Source organism: Eschrichtius robustus, chromosome 1 (assembly GCF_028021215.1).
Source record: "Eschrichtius robustus isolate mEscRob2 chromosome 1, mEscRob2.pri, whole genome shotgun sequence".
Lineage (NCBI taxonomy): Eukaryota > Metazoa > Chordata > Mammalia > Artiodactyla > Eschrichtiidae > Eschrichtius > Eschrichtius robustus.
The window spans coordinates 35,039,312-35,065,108 of NC_090824.1; the positions used below are offsets into that span (position 1 = coordinate 35,039,312).

General features: G+C 34.1%; 1 protein-coding gene across 2 annotated transcripts in view; it reads right to left on the minus strand.

Moving 5' to 3' along the window:
- Positions 1 to 25,797, minus strand: part of GPHN (gephyrin) — a 632,089-nt gene that overhangs the window by 263,006 nt on the left and 343,286 nt on the right. For both annotated transcript variants that reach the window (XM_068543944.1, XM_068543950.1), the window contains exon 6: positions 2,707 to 2,773. In XM_068543944.1, coding sequence (XP_068400045.1) covers positions 2,707 to 2,773 — 67 coding nt within the window. The remainder of the gene's footprint in view (positions 1 to 2,706; positions 2,774 to 25,797) is intronic.

The window sequence follows — 25,797 nt, forward strand, 5'->3', positions numbered from 1 at the left end:
GAACTACATGTTTGCCCCTATGTTTGGGTTTTTACTGAGTCACGGGAAGTGTCCAAATGGCCTGGTGGTATGGTCAGGCAGATGGGCAATGGAAAACTGGTCTATTAAAGGAATACCTGTATGGGACATGGCCCTGTGGAAATCACTCTGGGAACGTAAGGGGTATATTAAAGTAGATTATGTTAATGCGCACAAGAAGAACTCCCTTCCAGAACTGGAAGTTGATTGGTAATGGCGAGCAGATATCCTGGTGTACTTGCTTGACATGGCCACCTGGGTCCATGAAATGAGTGGACACTGGAGGTCTGTAGCAATGCAGAGATGGGCTGAATCTAGATATATTCCTCTTACACTCTGAGACACAAAATGCCAATAAGAACTGTTTTGTCTGCTAAAAAGAGAGACAGAGAGGCAGAGGGCTATGCAGCAAATTCCACAGGGGAAAAGTCCTACACATAGCTGTCACGTTGGACTGATGCTTTTAGTCCCTGGAGGCTACAAATGGGTCCTACCAGGTATAGACACTTACTCTGGTATGAGCTTTGCTTATCCCAGAGTAGATGCAAATGTTCAATGTACTATAAAAGGACCAGAACAGAAGATATTGTATCAATGACCATGGAGGCACACTTCTTCAGACCAAGGAACACTTTCATCCTCAGAGCAATAGTATGATAGAAAATTGAAACGGGCAATTGAAACATTTGTTGTCTAAAATATGAGGAGATAAAGTCATGAAGCCTTCATCAGTGTGTGATCACACTCAACAATAGGGAGGCTAAGTGAGAGTTCCTTCTAGACAGATTCCTCTACTTTTCTGGGAAGAGGGGATGGAAAAGGATGCTTGTACAACTATACTTTTCTCTTTATGATTAACGTTTTTCGTTTTTCCCCACGTCACCTCAACTTTCTTCTTTTCTACCTGATGCAATGTTCCTAGGACCAGGGCTGCAACTGTGGGTGCCAGAAGCAGGGATGATTCTTAAGCCCAAACTGTAACTATACTTTTAAATCTTTATGTCAGAATTCCTAAGGGCCTGATGGTGTAGACTATGTCTTATTCCACCTGGCCAAATTGGGCATGACAGTAAATGCAGTTATATTGCCTGGTGTTTCAGACTGCCTACTAGCTCGGTACCTATGTAACCTTAACCTTATCTTATATGAATGAAATGGACTGAGTGGGAAGTACTTGCTAAACTAGTATTACTAATGGCAATCTGGGCCAGCCCAGTGGCCAAACCAACGGTCTCATTCAAAGATGCTCAAAGGAAATGTCTGAGTATAAATGGAGAGAAGGAGGAATGGCAGTTGAAGGTAAAGGAATGAATAAATGCGTTATGCAACAAGGGAAATCCAGTATTACCTTGGTGTCTCACAAGAAGCTTAGAACAAAGTTGATATTGTTTCTTGGCTCAGCTGTAGCAGATGCCAGAAAGGGAAAAGCCATATGTTGCTGAGACTACTCCTGCTTTTGGAACCTGACAAGTCTGTAAACCTGAGGAACATCGCTCTGGGACATGTTTTGATCATATGATATGATGACGACTAGGATAACTGTTAATGCCTGTGTAGGACTCCAGTAATGTGCCAGTATCTTTTGACTCTTATTTTTCAGGTTATATTTACTAATATACCATGATATGTTATAATACAGGCATTGTTAATAAGATTATATGCTGATATTGATGGTCATATATACTGGGAATTTGAATTAAAGCCTCCTCAATATGCAATACCAATGGGAAATGATTGGCCTGAGCAAGAGAGCTAATTTCTATGGTAAATAGCTCTGTGAGAATGTATCATAGGGTACAAATAATAGTAGATCAAGATGAAAAATTAGTAAATGAGTACAAAAATATGAAAATTTGTATAATGGCTTTAGAGGATGAATTACCTGTTTCTCTAAATCTATTCCTATCCCACTCTGGCTCCTCCAAATCTTAGGCATATTCACACTGTTACTGATGTTGTGTCTATAATATAAGTGCTGTACTAAATATAGATGGCCAGCCATACAAATATGATTGTTTTGTTGTAAGAAAGCCTTGGCCAGAGGCCAGGGGGTAGCTTGTGTAATAAAGAACTAACCTTACCCAAAGAGAGTCTGGCCTTTGCCCTCAGTTACTGGGAAATGAAAGGAGGAGTGTCTTTGTTTGTCTGGAAACTCTGGCCACCAGACAGTCTAACAGTGTGATTTATGATGGGGGCTTTGGGAAATGTGGTATCAATTTTGCCTTTGGAAAGTGTTGGAGACTACAGGTATATGGGCAGTATATGATGTGCCTCAATAAAAACTCCAGATGCTAAGGGCTTAGAGCTTCCCTGATAAGCAACAATCCCTGTGTTGTTACACACTGATGCCCGGAGAGCAATGTGTTCATGATTCCACAGGGAGAAGATATTAGAAGCTCTCCATGTGGTACCTCTCCTTTATTCTGTCTTATGCACTCCTTCCCTTGGTTGATTTTAATCTGTATCCTTTCCCTGTAGTAAACCATAACCATGAGTATACCACCTTTCAATGAGTTCTCTGAATCCATCTTGTGAATTACTGAAACTGAGGGTGGTTTTGGGAAGGCATTGAACTGCAATTGGTGTCAGAAGTGAGGGTAGTCTTGTGGAGTGCTCCAACTTTTTGTTTGGCTCTCACAGTGGCCAAAATTTCTTACACTAAACCATATAAATCTCAAGATAGCTTACCTGAGATCCTTTCTTGCTACCTGGCAAGTTAATTATAAGAGTTTTCCCTCTGATTCCACATACAGGCCTGGAAGGAAAGAGAAACCTGATGAATACTAAATTAGAATGATAGTTGGTTTAAATACATTCAACAACAAAGATCAATCATTGTACTTTATATGTGAACAACTGTTTTAGGAATTAAGTTGTTATAGCTAAAGATTCACCAATTGTTATACAAATTGGGCACTCACTCTGGCTGAGGTTTTTATAATAATGGTTAGTGCAGGGGATTTGAAAAATGCACTGAACATGAAGTCAGAATAAATTAGCCACTTTAAAGAAATAAATTACCTTCTTCCTCTAACTTCAACTTTTTCATATTTCTTACAGTTCTAAGAATTCAATGAGATAGCATATTAAAAATGACTAGTATAGTAATATCTATGTTCAAAAGTCTAACACATAAGGCACTCATGAGTTGAGTGAGATGTTTAAACTCTTGCTTCTCAGGAAGTCTATACGTTTTAAAGTAAGACAGGTCTCTCATAAATCAATAGCAGTGGGAGTTCAGAGAGCTCAGCTGTTAACTGATTCATTGATAAACAGCGTCAATTTAAAGTAGAAAGGTCTTTCAGAGATCACTGTAAATTTTCAGGCCACTTTTAAACCAAGTGGTTAGATAAGAAACATAAACAGTGGAAAAGCATGGAAAACTGGAATAAAGAGTTGAAGGCCTAGATTTCATGACAGTTCAAATCATGCTCTTCCAATAATTGGCTGTGTTACTTTGACCTGGTAATGATATCATTTCCTTCATTTGAAAACAAAAGGACTAGATTAGATTAGTCTATTTCTAAAATTTCACAACTTAGATTGTAAGTCACATAAGAATCTTTTCCTAAAACTTCTGATTGAGTTTCTTCTTTAACTACTTTAACTCTTTGAAATAACCTAAAATTGTCTTTTATTTTATTGTTTTTTTCTTGTCCTATTCACAAAGTGTTCATAGCTATTTAAAACTTTCCATACGCTTTTCTTTTTAACTGAGATATAGCTGACAAATAACATTGTATTAATTTTAGGTATACAACATAATGATTTGATATGTGTATATTTTGTGAAATGATCATCACAATAAGTTAATATCCATCACCACACACAGTACAATTTTTTTCTTGTGATGAGAACTCTTACAATCTACTCTCTTAGAAACTTTCAACTATACAATATTATTAACTATAATCAACATGCTGTACATTACATCCTCAGGATTTATATGTGGAAATTTGTGCCTTTCGACCACGTTCACGTATTTTACCCACTCACCAACCCCTGCCTCTGGCAACCACCAATCTGTTCTCTGTATCTATGAGTTGCTTATTTTTAGATTGCATATGTAAGTGAGATCATATAGTATTTGTCTTTCTCTGACCTATTTCACTTAGCACAATGGACTCAAAGTCCATTCATGTTGTCACAAGTAGCAAGATTTTCTTATTTTTATGACTGAATAATGTTCTATAGCATATATATACCTCATTTCCTTTATCCATTTATCCATCAGTGGATACTTAGTTTGTTTTCATGTCCTGGCTATTGTAAATAACGCTGCAGTAAAGATGGAGGTGCAGATATCTTTTTGAGATAGGGATTCTGTTTGCTTTGGATAAATACCCAAAGGTCGAATTGCTGGATCATATGACAGTTCTATTTTTAATGTATTTAGGAACCTCCATACTGTCTTCCACAGTGGCTGCACTAACTTACACTGCCACCAACAGTGTATGAGAGTTCCCTTTTCTGCATCTCCTCTCCAACACTTGTTATTGTTTTCAATAACAGCCATTCTAATGGATGGGTGTGAGGTGATATCTCATTGTGGTTTTGAGTTGCATTTCCTGAATTAGTGATGTTGAACATCTTCTGATGTGCCTGTTGGCCATCTGTATGTCTTCTTTGGAAAAATTTCTATTCAGATCCTCTGCCCATTTTTTAATTTTAAAAAAATTGTTGAGTTGTTTATAAATTTTAAATATTAACCACTTATGGATACATGATTTGCAAATATCTTCTGCCATTTGGTAGGGTTTCTTTTCATTTTGTTGATGGTTTCTCTTGCTGTGTAGAGTTTTTTAGTTTGATGTAGTCCCATTTGTTTAATTTTGCTTTTGTTTCCTTTGACTGAGGATACATATCCAGAAAGAGACTGCTAAGACTGATGTGAAAAGTATACTGCCTACGTTTTCTTCTAGGAGTTTTATGGTTTCTGGTTTTACATTCAAGTCTTTAATCCATTTTGAGTTAATTTTTGTGTATGGTGTAAGATAGGGTCTAGTTTCATTCTTTTGCATGTGCTATCCAGTTTTTCCAACACAATTTATTGAAGAAACTGTCCTTTCTCCATTGTATGTTCTTTGCTCCTTTGTTGTAAATTAATTGTCCATATACGTATGGGTTTATTTCTGGGCTCTCAGTTGTGGTCCATTGATTTATGTCTGTTTTTCTGCCAATACCATGCTGTTTTGATTATTATAGTTTTGTAGTATAATTTGAAATCAGGGAGTGTAATACCTCCACTTTGATCATTTTTCTCAAGATTGCTTTGGCTATCCAGGGTCTTCTGCAGTTCTATACAAATTGTAGGATTTTTTTGTTCTATTTCCATCAAAAATGTCATTGGTATTTTGATGGGGATTTCACTGAATCCATAGGTTGCTTTAGGTAATGTGGATATTTTAACAATGTTAATTTTTGTAACATGAGCATGGACTATCTTTCCATTTCTTTGTGTCTTATTCAATTTCTTTCAACAATGTCTTATAGTTTTCACTTCTTTGGATTAATTTACTACAAGGTATTTTATTCTTTTTGTTGTGATTGTAAAAGGAAATGTTTCCTTAATTTCTCTTTATGCTAGTTCATTCTTAGTGTACAGAAATGCAACAGATTTTTGTATGTTGATTTTGTATCCTACAACTTTACTGCATTCATTTATTATTTCTAGTAGTTTTTCTGTGGAATCTTTAGGGTTTTCTATATATAAAATCATGTTATCCACAAATAGTGACAGTTTTACTTCTTCCTTTCCAATCTGGATTTCTTTTTCTTACCAAATTGCTCTAGCTAGGACTTCAGTACTATGTTGAGTAAGAGTGGCAAGGTGGCAAGAGTGGGTATCCTTCTCTTGTTCCAAATCTTAGAGAAAAAGTTTTCAGTTTTTCACCATTCAGTATGATGTTAGCTGTGGGTTTGTCACATATGGCTTTTATTATGTTGATGTATGCTCCTTCATTTTATTGAGTTTTTTTTTTTTTTAATCATAAATGGGTGTTGACTCTTGTCATATGCTGTTTTTAGGGCATCTATTGATATAAAACCATGATTTTTGTCCTTCATTTTTGTTAATGTGTTGTATCATGTTGATTGATTTGTGGATACTGAACCATCCTTACATCCCTGGAATAAAGTTCATTTGATCATGGCGTATGGTCCTTTTAATATATTGCTGTATTCAGTTTGCTAATGTTTTGTTGAGAATTTTTACATCTATGTTTGTCAGACATACTGGCCTGTAATTTTCATTTTTGTGTGTTGTTCTCGTCTGGTTTTGTTATTAGGGTAATGTTGGCCTCATAAAAAGAGTTATGAAGTGTTCCCTTCTCTTCTAGTTTTTGGAAGCGTTTGAGAAGAATTGGTATTAAGTCTTTAAATGTTTCGTAGAATTCAGCAATTAAGTTGTCTGGTCCTGGATGTGTTTCTTAGGAGGTTTTTGATTACTGTTTCCATCTCCCTACTAGTGATTGATCTATTCAGATTTTCTATTTCACATGATTCAGTCTTGGAAGAATGTGTGATTCTAAGAATTGATCCAGTTCTTCTAGGTTGTCCAATTTGTTGATGCATAGCTGTTCACAGTATTCTCTTATGATCCTTTGTATTTCTGTGATATTGGCTGTAATTTTTCCTTGTTTCTGATTTTATTTATCTACACCTCTTTTTTCTTAGTGAGTCTAGCTAAAGGTTTGTCAATTTTGTTTATCTCTTTAAAGAACCAGTTTCACTGACTTTTTTCCCATTGCCTTTTTTAGTCTCTATTTCATTTATTTCTGCTCTGATTTTTATTTTCTTCTTTATATTGATTTTAGACTTTGTTCTTCTCCCCCCTCCAGTTCCTTTAGGTGTAATGCTAAGACTGTTTATTTGAGATATTTCTTGTTTCTTAAGGTAGGCTTTATTGCTATAAACATTCCTCTAAGTACTGCTTTTGCTACATCCCATAGATTTTGATATGTTGTATTTTCATTTTATTTGTGTTCAGGTATTTTTTGATTTCTCCTTTTGATTTCTTCATTGACCCAATAGTTGTTCAGTAGCATGTTGTTTAGTCTCTACATATTTTCCAGCTTTCTTCTTGTATTGATAGTTGATCATGCCATGGTGGTGGAAAAGATGCCTGATATGATTTCAGTATTTAAATTCACTGTGACTTCTTTTGTGTTCCAACATATGGTATATTCTTGAAAATGTTCCATGTGCATTTAAGAAGAATATGTAGTCTGCTGCATTTGGATGAAATGATCTGTATAAATATCTTAAGTCCATTGTTTCATTTAAGGACTGTTTCCTTTTTGACTTTATGTTTGAAAGATATATACATTTCTCTGTGAATTCTTCAATTTCTTTCATCAATGTTTTATAGTTTTCAGTGTACAGGTCTTTCAATTTCTTAGTTAAATTTATTCCTAGGTATTTTATTCTTTTTGATGCAATTGTAAATGGGATTGTTTTCTTAATTTCTCTTCTTGATAATTTGTTATTAGTGCATAGAAATGTAACTGATTTTTATATATTGATTTTGTACTCTGAAACTTTACTAAATTTATTAGTTTTAACTTTTTTTTTTTTTTTTTTGGTGAAGTCCATAGAGTATACTATATATAATATCATGTCATTTGCAAAGAGAGACATTTTACTTCTTCCTTTCTTATTTGGGTGACTTATTTCTTTTCCTTCTCTAATTGCTCTGGCTAGGACTTCCATTACTATCTTGGATAAAAGTGGCAAGAGTGGCTGTCCGTGTCTTGTTCCTGATCTTAGAGGAAAAGTTTTCAGTTTTTCACCATTGAGTATGATAGCTGTGGGCTTGTCACATATGGCCTTTATTACTTTGAGGTATGTTCCCTCTATACCCACTTTGCTGAGAATTCTCATCATGAATGGATGTTCAATTTTCTCAAAATTTTTTTCTGCATCTATGGAGATGATCATATGATTTTTATCCGTCATTTTGTTACTGTGGTCTATCATACTCACTGATTTGTGGATGTTGGGAATTTTTCCATATCTTCTAGGCTGTCCAGTTTGTTGGTGTATAATTGTACATAGCAGTCTCTTTGTACACAGCAGATTCTTTGTATTTTTGTGGTATCAGTTGTAATGTCTCCTCTTTCATTCCTAATTTTATTTATTTGAGTCCTCTTTTTTCTTGATGAGTCTAGCTAAAGGCTTGTCTATCTTGTTTATCTTTTCAAAGAACCAGGTCTTCATTTCATTGATCATTTCTATTGTCTTTTTAGTCTCTATGTCATTTAAGAAAAATAATACATTTATTTATTTATTTTTGGCTGTATTGGGTCTTCGTTGCTGTGCGCGGGCTTTCTGTAGTTGCGGTGAGCGGGGGCTACTCTTCTTCGTTGCGGTGTGCGGGCTTCTCATTGCAGTGGCTTCTCTTGTTGCAGAGCACAGGCCCTAGGCACGCAGGCTCAGTAGTTGCGGTGAGTGGGCTCAGCAGTTGTGGCTCGCGGGCTCTAGGGTACAGGCTCAGTAGTTGTGGCGCATGGGCTTACTTGCTCCACGGGGTGTGGGATCCTCTTGGACCAGGGATCAAACCTGTGTCCCCTGCATTGGCAGGCAGATTCTTAACCACTGTGCCACCAGGGAAGTCCCTATTTCATTTTTTTTTTTTTTTTTTACTCTGGTCTTTGTTATTTCCTTCCTTCCACTGCAGGCTTAGTTCTGTTTTATTTTTTTAAAATTCTTTGGAGTGTAACGTTAGGTTGTTTCTTTAAGCTCTTTCTTCTTTCTTAATGTAGGCATTGATTGCTCTGAACTTCCCTCTTAGAACTGCTTTTGCTGCATCTTATAAGTTTTGGTATGTTGTATTTCCATTTCCATGTGTCTCAAGATATTTTTTGATTTCTCCTTTGACCCACTGGTTGTTTAGTAGCATGTTGTTGAATCTCCATATATTTGTGGATTTTCCAATTTTCTTCTTGTAATTGATTTCTAGTTTCATACTACTGTAGTCAGAAAAAATGATTGATATGATTTTAATCTTAAATTTCAAGATTTGTATTGTGGCTTAACATGTGATCTATTCTGGAGAATGTTCTATGTGCATTTGAGAAGAATGAGTATTCTGTTGCTTTCCATCTGATCTAAAGTGTCATTTAAGTCCAATGTTTCCTTACTGATTTTCTGTCTGGATGATTTATCTATTTATGAAAGCGGAGTACTGAAATCTCCAATTATTGTATTTGCTGTCTATTTCTCCCTTAAGGTATGTTAATACTTGCTTTATATACTTTATATTCATAGGTGCTCCTATGTTGGGTGTGCAAATATTTACAAACGTTATATCCTCTGGTTGGATTGATCCCTTTATTATTATACAGTGACCTTCTTTGTCTCTTATACAGTCTTTTGTTTAAGTTTATTTTGTCTCATACAATTATAGCTATCTCAGCTTTCTTTTGTTTTTTATTTGCATGGAATATCTTTTTCCATCCTTTTACTTTCAATGTGTATGTATCCTATGTGAGAAGTTAGTCAGGCAGCATATAGTGGGGTGCTTTTTTTAAAAAAAATTCATTCAGCTACTGTATATTTTGATTGGAGAATTTATTCATTTACATTTAAAGTAATTATTGATAAGTATGGACTTATTGCCATTTTGTTAACTATTTTCCTGCTGTTTCATAATTCCTTTGTTACTTTCTTCTTCTCTTGCTCCCTTCCTTTGTGATTTGATGATTTTTTTGGTAGTAGTATGCTTAGATTCCTTTTTATTTATCTTTTGTGTATCTACCACAGGTTTTTGCTATGTGGTTACCATTAAGCTTATGTAAAACATCTTTTATTTATAAGTCTATTTTAAGCTGATAACTTTTATTTATGTCTATTTTAAGCTGATAACAACTTAAGTTCAAACACATTCTAAAGCTCTACATTTTTACTCTTCCCACTATGTTTAATGCTTTTGATGTTGCAATCTGCATCTTTTTGAGTATTCACTAAACAAATTACTGTAGTTATAGTTACTTTTACTACTTTAACCCTTCACACTAGATAAGTGGTCAATCCACTGCCATTACAAGAGTAGATTATTCTAAATTGAACTATGTATTTACCTTTACTAGTGAGGTTTACATTTTCATATGCTTTCCTGTTAGCACTCTTTCATTTCAGCTTAAAGAAGTCCCTTTAACTTTTCCTGTAAGGCCAATCTAGTGGTGCTGAATTCTTTTAGCTTTTGCGTGACTGGAAATTCTTCACCTTTCCTTTAACCCTGAAGGACAACTTTCTTGGGTCAAGTATTCTTGGTAGACAATTTTTTCCCTTCAGCACTTTAAATACATCATGTCACTCCCTTCTGGCCTGCAAAGTTTCTGCTGAAGAATCTACTGAAGGTATTATGGAAGTTTCCTTATATATAAAAAGTTGTTTTTCATTCTTGCTTTTAAGATTCCCTCCTTGTCTTTATAATTTTTGACAATGTAATTGCAATATGTCTTTGTGTGGGTGGGTCTCTTTGGATTCATGTTTACTGAAACTCTCTGGGCTTCCTGGATCTGGATGTCTGTTTCCCATGTTAGGGACATTTTCAGCCATTAATTATTCCTTTAAATAGGCTTCTGTCCCCTCCTCTTTTCTCTCTGGGATTCTTAGAAATGTTAATATTATTCTGCTTGATGTTGTCCTGTAAGTCCTGTAAGCTATCTTCACTCTTTTTCTTTCTGTTCCTCTTTCTGGATGAGTTCTATTGCCCCGTCTTCAAGTTCCTCAATCCCTGCTTCTGCATTATCTAGTGCTGTTGAACTCTTGTATTGAAATTTTCAGTTCAGTTATTGTATTCTTCAGGTTTGTGACTTCTGTTTGGTACTTTCTTATATTCTCTCTTTGTTGAAATTCTTACTTTGTACATGCATTGTTCTCCTGACGTTGGTGAGCACGTTTATGACCATTATTTTGAACTTTTTTTCAGGTAAACCATTTATGTCTGTTTCATTAAGGTCTTTTTTTGAGGTTTTGTCTTTTAGGTACAGATTGATACATGCCTCTGGGATCTCTGTAATTTTATGAAGCAAGTTCATTCTAACTGTACTTATGTCATTTCTTTTTCTAAGTATAGTGGTCATAAATTTATCCTTACTTAGAATGATGTTGGGTCTATCTACATTTTTAATTTATCAAGTATTACAAAACATGGAATATATTGTCCAAGAATATAACTATTTTCCAAGGATGTTTCCAAGAATGTTCCAAGTTTTATTAACTCCCTCCACCACAAGGTTAGTGACAAATTAAAATTCAGTCAATACTTTTAATTCCAACCTTTTGGTCATCAAGCCCAGGCCTGTTATGTCTCCAATAATACTTCATTTGCTCTAGGTTGATACCCAAATAGCAGTGTTAATAAAGCTATGGGTATAAACTTCTATCAGTACTGTATGTACATAATAATTATAATACCTAGACCACTATTTCTGTATGTGTGTTACGTGTGTATGTATGATATAATTAAAAGCCTTAGTATATAGCCATGAGAAATTATATCTGTTTTTCCCCCTCAATCTCTTTGGCCTTTTATTTTGCCAAAAATATGAGATCAGACTTAACAAAAATTCTTTGTTAGTTCCCCGTTCTCTTTGAATGTTTAAAAATTAATTTTGAGATGTGGTTTTTCATTTCTAGAACATCCAGAGTTATTGTAAGAAGAAAGTACTTTTCATTTATATAAACCTTTTTGGTTAATGAAGTATTTTTACAAACACTATTTTACTTAATAATTTTGAGAAACATAAGCACCATATTCTTAGCATATTCCAAAACTTATTAAACGACCTGCAGTAAGTATTATGGGATAAATGCAACCCAATTCCTTAAGGAGTTTATAAATATTAATACAGATCACAAAAGCATATAAACAACTACAAGATAGTAAGTGATGACACAAATTATCCTAAAATACAATGAGTTCAAAATAAGAGCAATAAATTTCTTTGGGAGGGTATGAAGTATGTCTTTATGCAAGAGATAGCTCTTGAGTGAATTTATAAAGGAAAATATTTCAACAGGTAGGAAAGTGGGGGAACGGCAAGAAAAAGAGGATAGTTTTAAGTGGAGGGGAAAAACAAGATAAAAGCACAGAGACAAAAAAAAAAGCACCAAGTACTTTTTGAGTATATTAAGTCCTTCATCTAGTGAGAGCACATTGTACTCAGGAGTAATGTGAGATAAGAAGTACCAGTGGGAAGACGTTGCAGTCTGAAAGATTAATAGTTTGCAATGTGTGGTCTCTGTGCCAACAACATATGCATCATTTGGTAAATTGTTAGAAATGTAAAACGTTCCACACTGCCCTGCTCCTTTCCTCATTGCGACTGACCTACTGAATCAAAAACTATGGGGTGAGATCTAGCACTTAGTATCTTACTAAGCTCTCTAGTTGATTTTGTTCCATGGCAAAGCTTGAGAACTACTGTGATAAACTATGCTTGAATTTTGGTACTACTATTTATTATCAGTGTAAACTTGCCTTAGTTACTGAGTCTCTTTTATGTAGTTTTCAAAATCTGAGTTGTTGCAAGCATTAATATAATCCTTGACATATAATGTACAGTACAGTGGATACATAATGTACAATATAGTACTTAATGGATACTTAATAAGTACCTGGCCCTTTTTCTCTTAGAAAGTATATTGTGATTAGACACTGGAAGTCATAAATTCACTATAAAGAGGTAGAAAGTATTACTAAGGTATCGGGGACCACTGATGGATTCTGTTCAATACAATCAAGCACTACTTGAGGAATAACAGTCTAAAATAAACGGAAAGGGGATAATACAGATATAAAGAAAAGAAAGTCTGATAATAGAAACACTAAATACAAGTTGAATGATTCTTGGTATATGTTCTGTGATGTATCTGTTTCAGTACCTCATACAGTACCTTGTTTTTTCTAGAGAAATCCTACTTCCTTTTCTACTGTTTTTTTCACTTTTCTTTTTTTGCAGGGAGAAAGGGGGCAAAACCTGATTTTTTTTCTTTTGCTATTAATGATATGGCAATGAGATTGAGAAGACTTGTGAAAAACTTAACATCTAACAGTTAACTAGTGCTTGTTATATGTCATGTGTTTTACTGGCATTTTTACATTACACACAAAACACCCCCTCGAGGTATGTATACAACAGTATATTACCTTCTAGTTTTTTATATGTAAATATAAATTACTGTCAACTTTGACAGATATTACTTGCCTTTTAGCTCTCATTTTTAGATATTTCTATATCTGATACAGAAGATAAATTAATTTTGTAAGCACTATAGTTAGAATAGCAACATTTTATTCAATGAAAGTTTGAGATATATTTGCCTGAATTTATACTTACAAAATAAATCTCAGAAATTAAAAAGGAAATTAGAAAGAGTAATAGGATTTTTATTTCCTTTCAAAGAATGTTCTAGTTTTTGTCTTCTTTAAAGATATCAAATGAGAAGATGCATAAACAGCCAGAAATATTCAATATTAAATGGTAATGTAACAGTAGTTTTTTAAAAAATAAATAATATATTTAAAAATCAGGTGAACTTGGCTAGTGCACAAACTTAAATGATAGACTGAACTGTCATTAATTTCAATATAAACTCATCTAATGGAGAGCTATCAGGGGAAAAAAACAAAAAAACAAGTACAAAAGACCCTGAACCTATTTGCTGATTAATTGTGGGATAATTTAACATAAATTTCTTATTTAAAAACACCTTCTAAAATATATAAAGTATGGTTATCAGAATGAATTAATTCATTCATTCCGTAAATATTTACTGAGTACTTACCATGGGCAATAAGCAAACAGTGTTGCCTAGGGGAGTTTACAGATTTATAGGAAAATATCAGTAAGTATTAAGATAGTTAACTAAGTTATACGCATGTTAATAGCTATAGGAACAACAGGAACGGCACTTTAGTCTTAGTTGGGGGAGGGCAAGGGATAGTTAGGGAAGGCTTCTAGAAGGAAGGAAAATCTAAGCTGCTACCTGAAGAAAAGGTGTTATCAGTTAGAGTGGGAAGAACATTCCAGGCAGAGGAAATGGCATGAACAAAGGACTCGGAAGCTAGAGACAGAACCTGATGTGTGTAGTAACAATAATAAGGGTGGGTGGGTGGAATGGAGTGAATGTTTGTATCCTCCCCAAATTCATATATTGAAATCCTAACCCTCAATATGATGGTATTAGGAGTTCGGGGCTTGGGGAGGTAATTAGGTCATGAGGGTAGAGCCCTCATGAATGTGATTTAGTGCCCTTAAAGAAGAGACTCTAAAGAGAGCTATAGAGCACCCCACCTGTCACTATGTGAGTTCTTTTCTGTATCCTCAGTAGTGTACAACCTGGAAGAGGGTTCTCATCAGAATCTGACCGTGCTGGGCCCCCTATTCTCAGACTTCTAGCCTCCAGAACTGTGAGAAATAAATTTCTGTTGTTTATAAGCCACCCAGTCTCTGGTTCTTTGTTACAGCAGCCCAAATTAAGACAGTGGGAGATGCTGCTAAATAGACAGCAGTGACAACTTACATAGGTCTTGGAAAGTAATCTTAAAGAATTCAGTCTTTATCCATAGAAAAATGAGATACCACTGAAGTTTTAAGCAGAGAAATAACATACTAATATTTGTGTTTTCAAAAGATGTCTCTGGGCTGCAATGTGGAAAACTGATTGAAGAGGTGCAAAGAAACCAGTTAGAATGTTGGAATATGAGAGGTGAGTTAGGATGGTTGCAATGGTGATGAAGAAAAATAGACAGGTTATAGTTTTTAAATGACTTACAGAGACTTACAGAGTCTTAAGTTTTCGTGACTTACAGAGACTATAATGAGACAGTAACCTTTTAATCCTAAAATATATATATATTTGTAAATTACATAAAGAATAATTTTTTAAAATGGGACATACTTGGATGAAAACTAAGTCCTAGTGTAGATTAATACCAGAATTTTGATATTCGGTGTTAACTTGATCACAAGAGGCATGGATATAAAATAATATGAAAAATACAATTTTGTTTCCCTTAAAAAGAAATTTTTATTAAGTATTAAATACATACAGTTTGTAATGTATGTATAAAATGTAGACAATAATGAAAAAAACCTACCTATGTACCTACAATCTAGGTTAAGAAACAGACTATTATATCTTCAAAGACTCTGTGTGCCTTATCCTGATCTCAAGTCCCATTTTTCCTCAGATAACTATTTTCCTGAATTTAAAAATCATACCCTTACTTATTTTTGTAACACCTTTATTGAGATGTAATTCATATACTATACAACTTACCCGTTAAAGTGAAAAAAAATATTTTTAGTGTATTTCAGAGTTGTGCAACCATCACCACAATCAATTTTAGAATATTATATTAACCCTCCCCCCACAAAAAAAATCCCATACCTATCAGCAGTCCACATTTTCTCCCAACCCTCAGACCTGAGCAACCACTAATCTACTTTCTGTCTCTATAGATCTGTATATTCTGGACATTTCACATAAATGGAATCATATAATGTGTGGCCTTTCGAGATTGGCTTATTTTGTTTTCAAGGTTCATCCATGTTGGAGTATATGTCAGTCACAGTTTACTTAAAAAAAGATACTTTTGCACATAGGTTTATAGAAATATATTGTTCAGTTTAGCATGTTTTTGAAATTTACACAAATGGAATCATGCAGCATACATTCTTATATAACTTGGTTTTTCTCACTCTATGTTGTATTTGTGAGATTCCTCCATGTTGACATTCCTTTTCACTGCTGTATAATATTCTATTGGATAAATAAAATGTGGTATAGTTATGCATTCTTCTGCTGATGGACATTTTTTGCTTCCATTTGTTGCTATTACAAAAAATCCAGCTACTAACTTTCCTTTACATTTCTCTTGGTATATATGTGCAAGTCTTTCCCTAAGGCAGTATTCTTCAACTTGCAGGTCAAAACCAATTAATAGAGCAGTACACGGACTTAAATAGTCTTAAGTAGCATACATACACACACAAATACAAAAAACAGAAAAGAAAATATCAGAATGCCTTTCTTGTAGTTAGGATAACTATTGTTTCCAAAAACTTGTACCTTCTAAACACATATGTGTCCATATATATGCATATATACCCACATACACAGAGCCATACACATACATATGTGTGAGGGTATTGGATTACAATGTGAAGTATATGTTTTAGTATGGCTCATGGTCAAAAAAGTAAAAGCTACTGTTCTAGGGAATATCACCAGATGTGGAGTTTATAAGTCATAGTAATAAGCAGATGTACAGCATTACTACATAAAAACAAATCATATTCCATAGTGTCTGTACCAATTTATACTCCTATCAGCAGCAGTATTGCTGTCTATCCTGACAAAGCTTGATACTGACATAGATTTTTCTTTTTGTCTTGTTTTTAGTTTAGCATTTCTTTTATTTTTTTAAAAATTGAGGTAAAATGGTATATAACATTATATAAATTTCAGGTATGCAACATTATAATTCAATAGTTGTGTAAACTTCAAAATGATTACCACCATTAATCTAGTTATCATCCATCAACATATAATTGATACCCTTCACCCATTTTGCCCACCCTCAAGTCCCCTTCCCCTCTGGTAACCACCAATCTGTTGTCTTTATCTATGAGTTTGTTTTTGTTTTATTTATTTGCCCACCCCCATTCATGGGAAATGGAGCCCTCCCCTCTTTTTTTTAATTGAAGTATAGTTGATTTACAATGTTGTTAATTTCTCCTGTACAGCAAAGTGATTCAGTTTTATATATATATATACACACACATTCTTTTCCATATTCTTTTCTACTGTGGTTTATCACAACATATTGAATATAGTTCCCTGTGCTATACAGTAGGACCTTGTTGTTTATCCATTCTCTATATTATAGTTTGCATCTGCTAATCCCTAACTTCCAACTGATCCCTCCCCCAACCCCCTCCCTCTTGGCAACCACAAGTCTGTTCTCTATGTCCATGAGTCTGTTTCTGTTTTGTAGATAAGTTCATTTGTGTCATATTTTAGATTCCACATATAAGTAAGATCATATGGTATTTGTCTTTCTCCATCTGACTTATTTCACTCAGCATAATACCCTTAAGGTCCATCCATGTTGTCCCAAATGGCATGATTTCCTTCTTTTTTATGGCTGTGTTGTATTCATACATATATATACAAATAAAACATTTTCCTTATCCATTCATTCATTGATGAGCATTTAGGTTGTTTCCATATCTTGGCTATTATAAATAACTGCTTCAGTGAACACAAGGATGCATGTATCTTTTCATACTGTAATTTCATATTCTTCAGATAAACACCCAGAAGTGGATTTTTTTAAACATCGGGATGAACAGATGATAGATAAGTGATAAAGCAACTATAGTAAAGGTTAACAGTAGAATTTAGTTAGAATACATAAAGGTATTCACTGTAAAATTCTTTCAATTTGGTATATGTTTGTTATTTTTCATAATAAAAGCTTGGGGTAAAATTACTTTAACTTAAATTTTCTAAGAGTTTTTTCAAAGCAATGCCATACTGGAAGATCCCTTCATTCTAACCACCATTCATTGATCTCATCCTGTAAACAGCTCTGAAAATACCACCTGCCCTAAGAGGTGTCCATAGAGTTAAGAAAAAGAATTTCATATTTCACCTTGACCAGTTTGGACAAGGATATCCTACTGATTTTCTCTAAATTCCCTGTCTACTATATTTATCCTTATTTCCCACCCTTAGAAAGGTATTGGGACTCTATATAAGTATATTATTGTTTATTTATGTTTTAGCTTATTATTTTTCTTCTGTAATTTATGTATCTCCATCTGTTTGTGCAGGGTGCCTAAGAATTGTAAACTTCTGGAGGGCAGGTATGGACTTTTTTGTATACCATCTAATACAATGTCATGATCATTTATTTATGCACTTAATTCAATTTTTATGAAACAAGGTAAGTTCAGAAAATTGTGCTGTTATAATCTCCACATTATAAAATAAACAAGAAATAAACATGAAATAAACCTTACAAATGACTCCATTTTGAAAAAAACATTTTGGGTTTATAGGATAACAACTGGTGTATCTATCTTCATTTTTTATCTAACAAACTTGATAAACTCTTCCACTGGTTCTAAAAGACTAGTGATTTCTTATAAGTTTCTATACAGATAATCATGAAGCTATGTTATGGCCTTTTCAATGCTTATACAATTTCTTTTACTTTGCACAATACTGAATAAAAGTAGTTATAGTAGGACTCTGTCTTATTCCTAACTTTAAAGAGAAGACTATTAGTCTAACATCTAATTACTAACTATATTTGCTTGATCAGATTAAGGGAGTTCTCTGTTCGAATCCCAGATTGCTAAGAGCTGTTATTCATAAGTGGGTGTTGAATTTAATAAATGCTTTTTTATGAACCCATTGAGAAGACCACATGGTTTTTTCTTCTTTACTCTGTTAATAGGTGACTCATGTTAATCAGTTATCTAATGTTGAACTATCTTTGTTTTCTTGAAATAAATCTATCTTGGTTTTGATGTATCATTTTTTATACATTGCTGGATTTGTTGTGTTAATATTTTATTTTTGAAGTTTTTTATCTATGTTCACCATGACATTAGCCTATAGTTTTCCTTTTTCTACTATCCTTTTCCGGATTTGATAACAGGATTATCCTAGTTTCATAACATGAATTAGGAAACGTTTACATTTCTACTATTCTCAGGAACAGTTTATGTAAGATTGGATCTGTTCCTTGACAGTTGTATAGAATATGTCTATAAAATGAATTAAACTTATTTAAAAAAAATAAAGTTCATTTTTTAGAAGAGTTTTAGATTTACAGAAAAATTAAAATAGTATAGAGAGTTCATATATACCCTGCACCCAGCTTCCCCTATACATTATTCATATTTCCTAACGTCCTTTTTCTGTTCCAGGTTCCCATCCAGATTATCATATTACATTTAATTTTCATGTCTCTTTATGCTCCTCTTGGCTGTGACAATTTCTCAGACTTTCTTTGGCTATAATGCTTTTGACAGTTTTAGAAGGCAGCTGTGCTCACCACTATACCACTAACGCTCTCTTGACAGTTTTCGAGTACTGGTCAGGTATTTTGTAGAGTGCCCCATTACTGAGTTTGCCTGATATTCTTCTCACAATGGGATTTAGGGTGGAAGACCATAGAAGTAAGGTGTTATTTTCATCACATCATAGCAAAGGTCCATGCAATCAACATGATTTATGCATGTTATTAATCTTGATTACCTAGCTGAGGTAGTTGGGAGATTTCTCCACAGTAAAGTTACTCTTCTCCTCTCCTTTCCATACTGTACACTTTGGAAGGAAGTTATTGTGTGCAGCCCATGTCACGGAGTGGGGAGTTTTGTGTCCCCTCCTCGAGGGTGGAATGTCTACATAAATTATTTGGAAATCTTCTGTAAGAGAGATCTGTCTCTTCTCCCTCACTATTAATTTATTCAATTATTTATTGGTATCAGTAAGGACTCCTGAATATTTATTTTATACTTTAGGTTATAATCAAATACTACTTTATTTTGTTGCTCAAACTGTTCTATCTTTGGCCATTAAAAGCTTTGTCAGTTGGCTCCTATGTTCCTGTGACATTCATCCATAATATGGCTTTTTATTTATTTTTTTTTGAGCACCTCCTTACTTTCAAGCACTAAGAGATACTCCAGGGTCATTTTGTATATTTCTTGCCCCAGCCCTACAATCAGCCATTTCTCTGAGGTGAAATTCCATTTATTGGAAAATGGTATTCAAAACCAAGAACTGCGCATTAGGTATGGTTGTTGTTACTGGGGTGTTGTTTCTTTTAGGTCCTCTCTGTTGACAGAGCAAAGGAACATATGTGTGCATGCTAACCTGCATATATATACATATCTACAAATATTTCTATATATCTCATTTGTATCTATATTTAACCTAACATGAATCCATACTGATTTCTCCAACTCTGATCCATTACACCACATGGATCATTCTAGCCTCCTCCTCTTGCTTGTAACTATGTGATTTCCTACTGTATCAGTGAGAAATATGGTTCCCACCACTCATCACCCATTTACATAATTGTTCAATCCCAGTAAGGGCTCTGACTTACAATGATTTCTGACTTATGATTTTTTGACTTCATGATGGTGTGATAGTGATATACATTCAGTAGAAACCATACTTCAAATTTTGAATTTTGATCTTTTCCTGGGCTAGCAATATGTGGTATGATATTCTCTCCTAATGCTGGGCAGCAGCAGCGAGCTGCAGCTCCCAGTTAGCCATGCAATCATGAGAGTAAAAAATGATACACTTACAACCATTCTTTACCCACATAACCATTCTGTTTTTCACTTTCAGTATAGTAGTCAATAAATTACTTGAGATAGTCAACACTTTATTATAAAACAAGCTTTGTGTTAGATAATTTTTCCCAACTGTAGGCTAATATAAGTGTTCCGAGCACATTTAAGATAGGCTAGGCTAAGCTATGATGTTTGGTAGGTCAGAGATATTAAATGCATTTTTGACTTATAACAGAATGGGTTTATTGGGATGTAACCCCATGTCAAACTGAGGAAGATCTGTACAAATATAGTAATATCAGAATTGTTAATGCACACCAACATGGACTACAACATTATCAACAAAAACGCTTATGTATAGTTCCTTTCACCTTCAGTCTTATAAACACCACTCATATCCAAAGTTATTTAGATCAGTGTCTTTTCCCTCTATCCCCTTTAGTGACACTGTTTCCTGTATTTGTAAGACATTTAGATTCTCTTGTCAGAGTCTGCATTATTTTATGTCTAAATAATGTTTTTTTAAAAATTTGCATATAGTAAGCATTCTTTGTGATATAAAGTTCTGTGAGTTTTGACAGATGCATAATGTCATGTTTCCATATTTCACCACTACAGTATCATACAGCATAGTGTTACAGCCCTAAAAATCTGCTGTGACTCATCCATGCCTCTATCCCCCTCTCCCCACACACCCCTGGTAGTCACTGTCACTGATCATTTTACTGTCTCTATAATTTTACTTTTTTCAAAATGTCATAAAATTGGAATCATACAGCATTCATCCTTTTCTGACTGGCTTCTTTTACTTAGCAATATGCGCTTAAGGATCCTCCATGGTTTTTTTTTGTGTGTGTGTGTGTGTGTGTGTGTGTGTGTGTGTGTGTGTGTGTGGCTTGATAGCTCGTTTCTTTTTAAACACTGAATAATATTCCATTGTATGGATGCACCACAGTTTGCTTATCCATTTATCTATTGAAGTATATCTTGGTTGATTCCAGCTTTTGGCAATTGTGAATAAAGTTCTTATAAACATTCACATGCAGATTTTTTCATGCATATAAATTTTCAAATCAATTGGGTAAATATCTAGGAGCACCTTCTTTATTTTTGATGTAAAATCTTTTTCAGTTATTATGATAGAATAACTAGACAGAAGATCAACAAGGATATAGAAGAACTAAAAAACACCATCAATCAACAGGATCTAACTGACATTATAGAACATTTCACCTGACAAAATAATCTACAGTGTTCTCCTATGCCTATGGAACATTCACAAAGAGAGATCATATCCTGGATCATAAAAATAAACCTCAGCAAGTTTAAAAGAATTGAAATCATACAGAGTGTGTTTTCTAACCACAATAGGATAAAATTAGAAATCAATAATAGAAAGTTAACAGAAAAATTCCCATATAGTTCAAACCTAAACCAAGTTTATAAACTTTTGAATAACCAATGGATGAAAGAAGTCTCAAAAGAAATGAAAAAAATATATTGAAGTGGGTGAAAATGAAAGGTCAACATATCAAAATCTGTGAGATTCACCTAAAACAGTGTTTCTAAAAATACATTAAAAAGAGGTAAAGTCTCCAATCAATAATATAAGCTCCCACCTTAAGAACCTTATAGAGCAAAATATGCTCCCCCCTCCAACCTCATGACCAAGTTAATAAACGGCTGTTACAGCAATTCCTTTTACCCAGTGCATTATGTCTAGCTATTAAGAAAAAAATTACAAGGTATACTAAAAGGCAAAAAACACAATTTGAAGATGAGCAAACATCAGAACTAGACATGGCAGGGGTGCTTAAACTATAAGACCAGGAATTTAATACAACTATCTGAGGGCCCAATGGTTAAAGTAGACAGCATGCAAGACCAAATGGGCAATGTAAGCAGAGAGATGGAAATCCTGAGAAAGAACCAAAAAGAAATGCTAGACATAAAAAACAATGTAAAAGAAATAAAGAATGCCTTTGATGGGCTCCTTAGTAGACTGGACACAGCTGAGGAAAGACTCTCTGAGCTAGAGAATATATCAATAGAAACCCTGAAAACTGAAAAACAAAGAGAAAAACAACTGAAAAAAACAAAACAGAATATGCAATGACTGTGGAACAACTATCGATACAAAAGGTGTAATATATGCATAATGGGAATACTAGCAGGAGAAGAAAGAAAGGAACAGAAGAAATATTTGTAGCAATAATGACTGAGAATTTCCCCAAACTAATGTCAGACACCAAATTACAGATCCAGAAAGTTCAGAGAACATCAAGTAGAATAAGTGCCAAGAAAACTACACATAGGAGTATCATTTCAAACTACAGAAATCAGTGATTAAAAAAAAGATCTTGAAAGAAGCCAAAGGGGAAAAACTCTTACCTAAAGAGAAACAAAGGAAAGGATTACATCTGATTTCTCCTTAGAAACCATGCAAACAAGAAGAAAGTGGAGTGAAATATTTAAAGTGTTGAGAGAAGAGAAAAACCAACTTAGATACTATACCCTGTGAAATTATGCTTCAAAAGTGCAGGACAAACAAAAATTGGGGGTATCTGCTGCCAACAGATCTGCCATGCAAGAAATGTTAAGAGAAGTTCTTTAGAAATGTCCATATCTGTAGAACCAAGTCAATTTGCTGTACAGCAGAGACTGGCACAACATTGTAAATCAACTATACTTCAATAAAAAAAAATATTAAAAAGAAAGTTCTTTAGAAAGAAGGGATCAGAAACTCAGATCTATGTAAATTAAGGAAGAGCATCAAAGAAGGAATAAGTTAAGGTAAAATAAAAACTTTGATTTTTCTCATTCTTAATTGATCTAACATGTAACAGTCTGTTCAAAATTGTAGTAATAATGTATTTAATTATGTATATTTATGTATATATATGTTTATGTATACTTACATATAAGTGAAATGAATGACAGCAATGATATAAGAGATGCGAAGAAGGAATTAGGATAACTTTATTATTATAAGGATAACTTCATTATTATAAGGTGTTCACAGTACCTGTGAAGTAGTATGATGTTACTTGAAAGTGGACTTGGATTAGCTGTAAATGTATATTGCAAACTCTAAGGCAACCACTAAAAAAAAGTAAAAAAAGAAGTTTAACCTATACGCTAAGAAAAGAGAAAAAAACAGAATCACATAAAAGCCTCAACTACAACCACAAGTGGCAGAGAAAAAGAGTGGAAGATAAAAACAGGAACAAAAAAGGGCAAGAAATTGAAAACAGTAACAAATATGGTAAACATTATTCCAATTATAATCACTTTGAGTACCAATGGTCTAAATCCACGAATTAAAAGACAGAAATTGTCAGAGTGGATTAAAAACACGATCCAATTATATGTCGTGTACAAGAAATCCATTTTAAATATAAAAGACACATATAGATTAAAAGTAAATAGATGTATAGAAATATACCATGCTAACATTAATCAAAAAAGCAGGAGTAGCTATATTAATTTCAGACAAAGCAGACTTCGAAGTCAGGAAATTTATCAGGAATAAAGAAGGACATTACATAATGATAAGGGGACCAATTCTCCAAAAAGATATAATGATCTTTAATGTGTATGCCCCTAACAAAAGTGTCAAACTATGTGAGGCAAAACCACAAAACTGCAAAGAGAAATATATGAGTCCACTAATATAGTTGGAGACTCAACACCCTTCTGTCAGAAATGGACAGATGTAACTCAGGGAAAATCAGTAAGGACACAGTTGAACTCAACAACACCATCAATCAACTGGGTATAATTGACACCTACAGAAACTTCACCCAACAACAGCAGAAAACACATTCTTCTCAAGCTCACATGGCACATTCACCATGACAGACCACAATCTGGGCCATAAAATATACATCTTAACAAATTTAAAAGAATAGAAATTATATAATGTCTACTTTCAGACCACAATGGAATTAAACTAGAAATTAAAACTTCTTCAATAACAAGAAGATAACTGAAAAATCCCCAAATTCTTGCAGATTAAATAACACTCCTGGAATTAATAAGTGATTATAGCAAGGCTGCAGGATACAAAGTAAATATACAAAAGCCAATTGCTTTCCTGAATGCCAGCAACAAACAATAGAAACTTGAAATTAAAAACATAATACCATTTACATTAGCACTCCCCATAATGAAATACTTAGGGATATATCTAACAAAATATGTACAAGTTCTGCATGAGGAAAACTACAAAACCCTGAATGAAATAAATAAATAAATCAAAGAAGAACTATATAAATGGACAGATATTCCATGTTCATGGACAGAAAAACTGAATATTGTCAGTATCTCAGTTCTTCCTGACTTGATCTACAGATTTCATGCAACCCAAATCAAAATTCAAGCAACTCATTCTATGGATATCAGCAAACTGATTCTAAAGTTTATATGGAAGGGACTTCCCTGGTGGCGCAGTGGTTAAGAATCCGCCTGCCAATGCAGGGGACATAGGTTCAAGCCCTGGTCTGGGAAGATCCCACATGCCATGGAGCAACTAAGCCTGTGCGCCACAACTACTGAGCCTGCGCTCTAGAGCCCATGAGCCACAACTACTGAAGCCCACATGCCTAGAGCCCATGCTCCACAAGAGAAGCCACCACAATGAGAAGCCCGTGCACTGCAACAAAGAGTAGCCCCTGCTTGCTACAACTAGAGAAAGCCTGTGCGCAGCAACGGAGACCCAACGCAGCCAAAAATAAATAAATACATAAATTAAGTAATTAATTAAAAAAATAAAGTTTATACGGAGAGACAAAAGACCCCAAGCAGCCAACACAATCCTGAAGGAGAACAAAGTTGGAGAACTGATACTAACTGACTTGGAGACTTATTATAAAGCCACAGTAATCAAGACTGTGGTATTGACAAAAGAACAGATAAACAGATGAATGGAACAGGATAGAGAGCCCAGAAAGAGACCAACACAAATATAGTCAACTGATCTTTGACAACGGAGCAAAGGCAACACAATGGAGCAAAAAATTAGGCTTTTCAACATATGGTACTAGAACAACTGGACATCCATGCACAGGCAAAAAATGAATCTAGACAGAAACATTACCTCTTTGTAAAAATTAACTCAATATGGGTCACAGCACAAAATGTTAAACACAAAAACTATAAAACTCCTAGAAGATGACATAGGAGTGGGTGCAATGACTTTTTAGATGTAACACCAAGGGCATAATCCATAGAAGAAATAATTTATAAGCTGGACCTCATTAAAACTAAAAACTTCTGCTCTATGAAAGACAATGTTCACAAAATGAGAAGACAAGCCATAGACTGGGAGAAAATATTAGAAGAAACACATCCGTTAGGGGAATATTAATCAAAATAAACAAATAATTCTTAAAACTCAACAATAAGAAAACAATCCAATTAAAAAATGGGCCAAAGA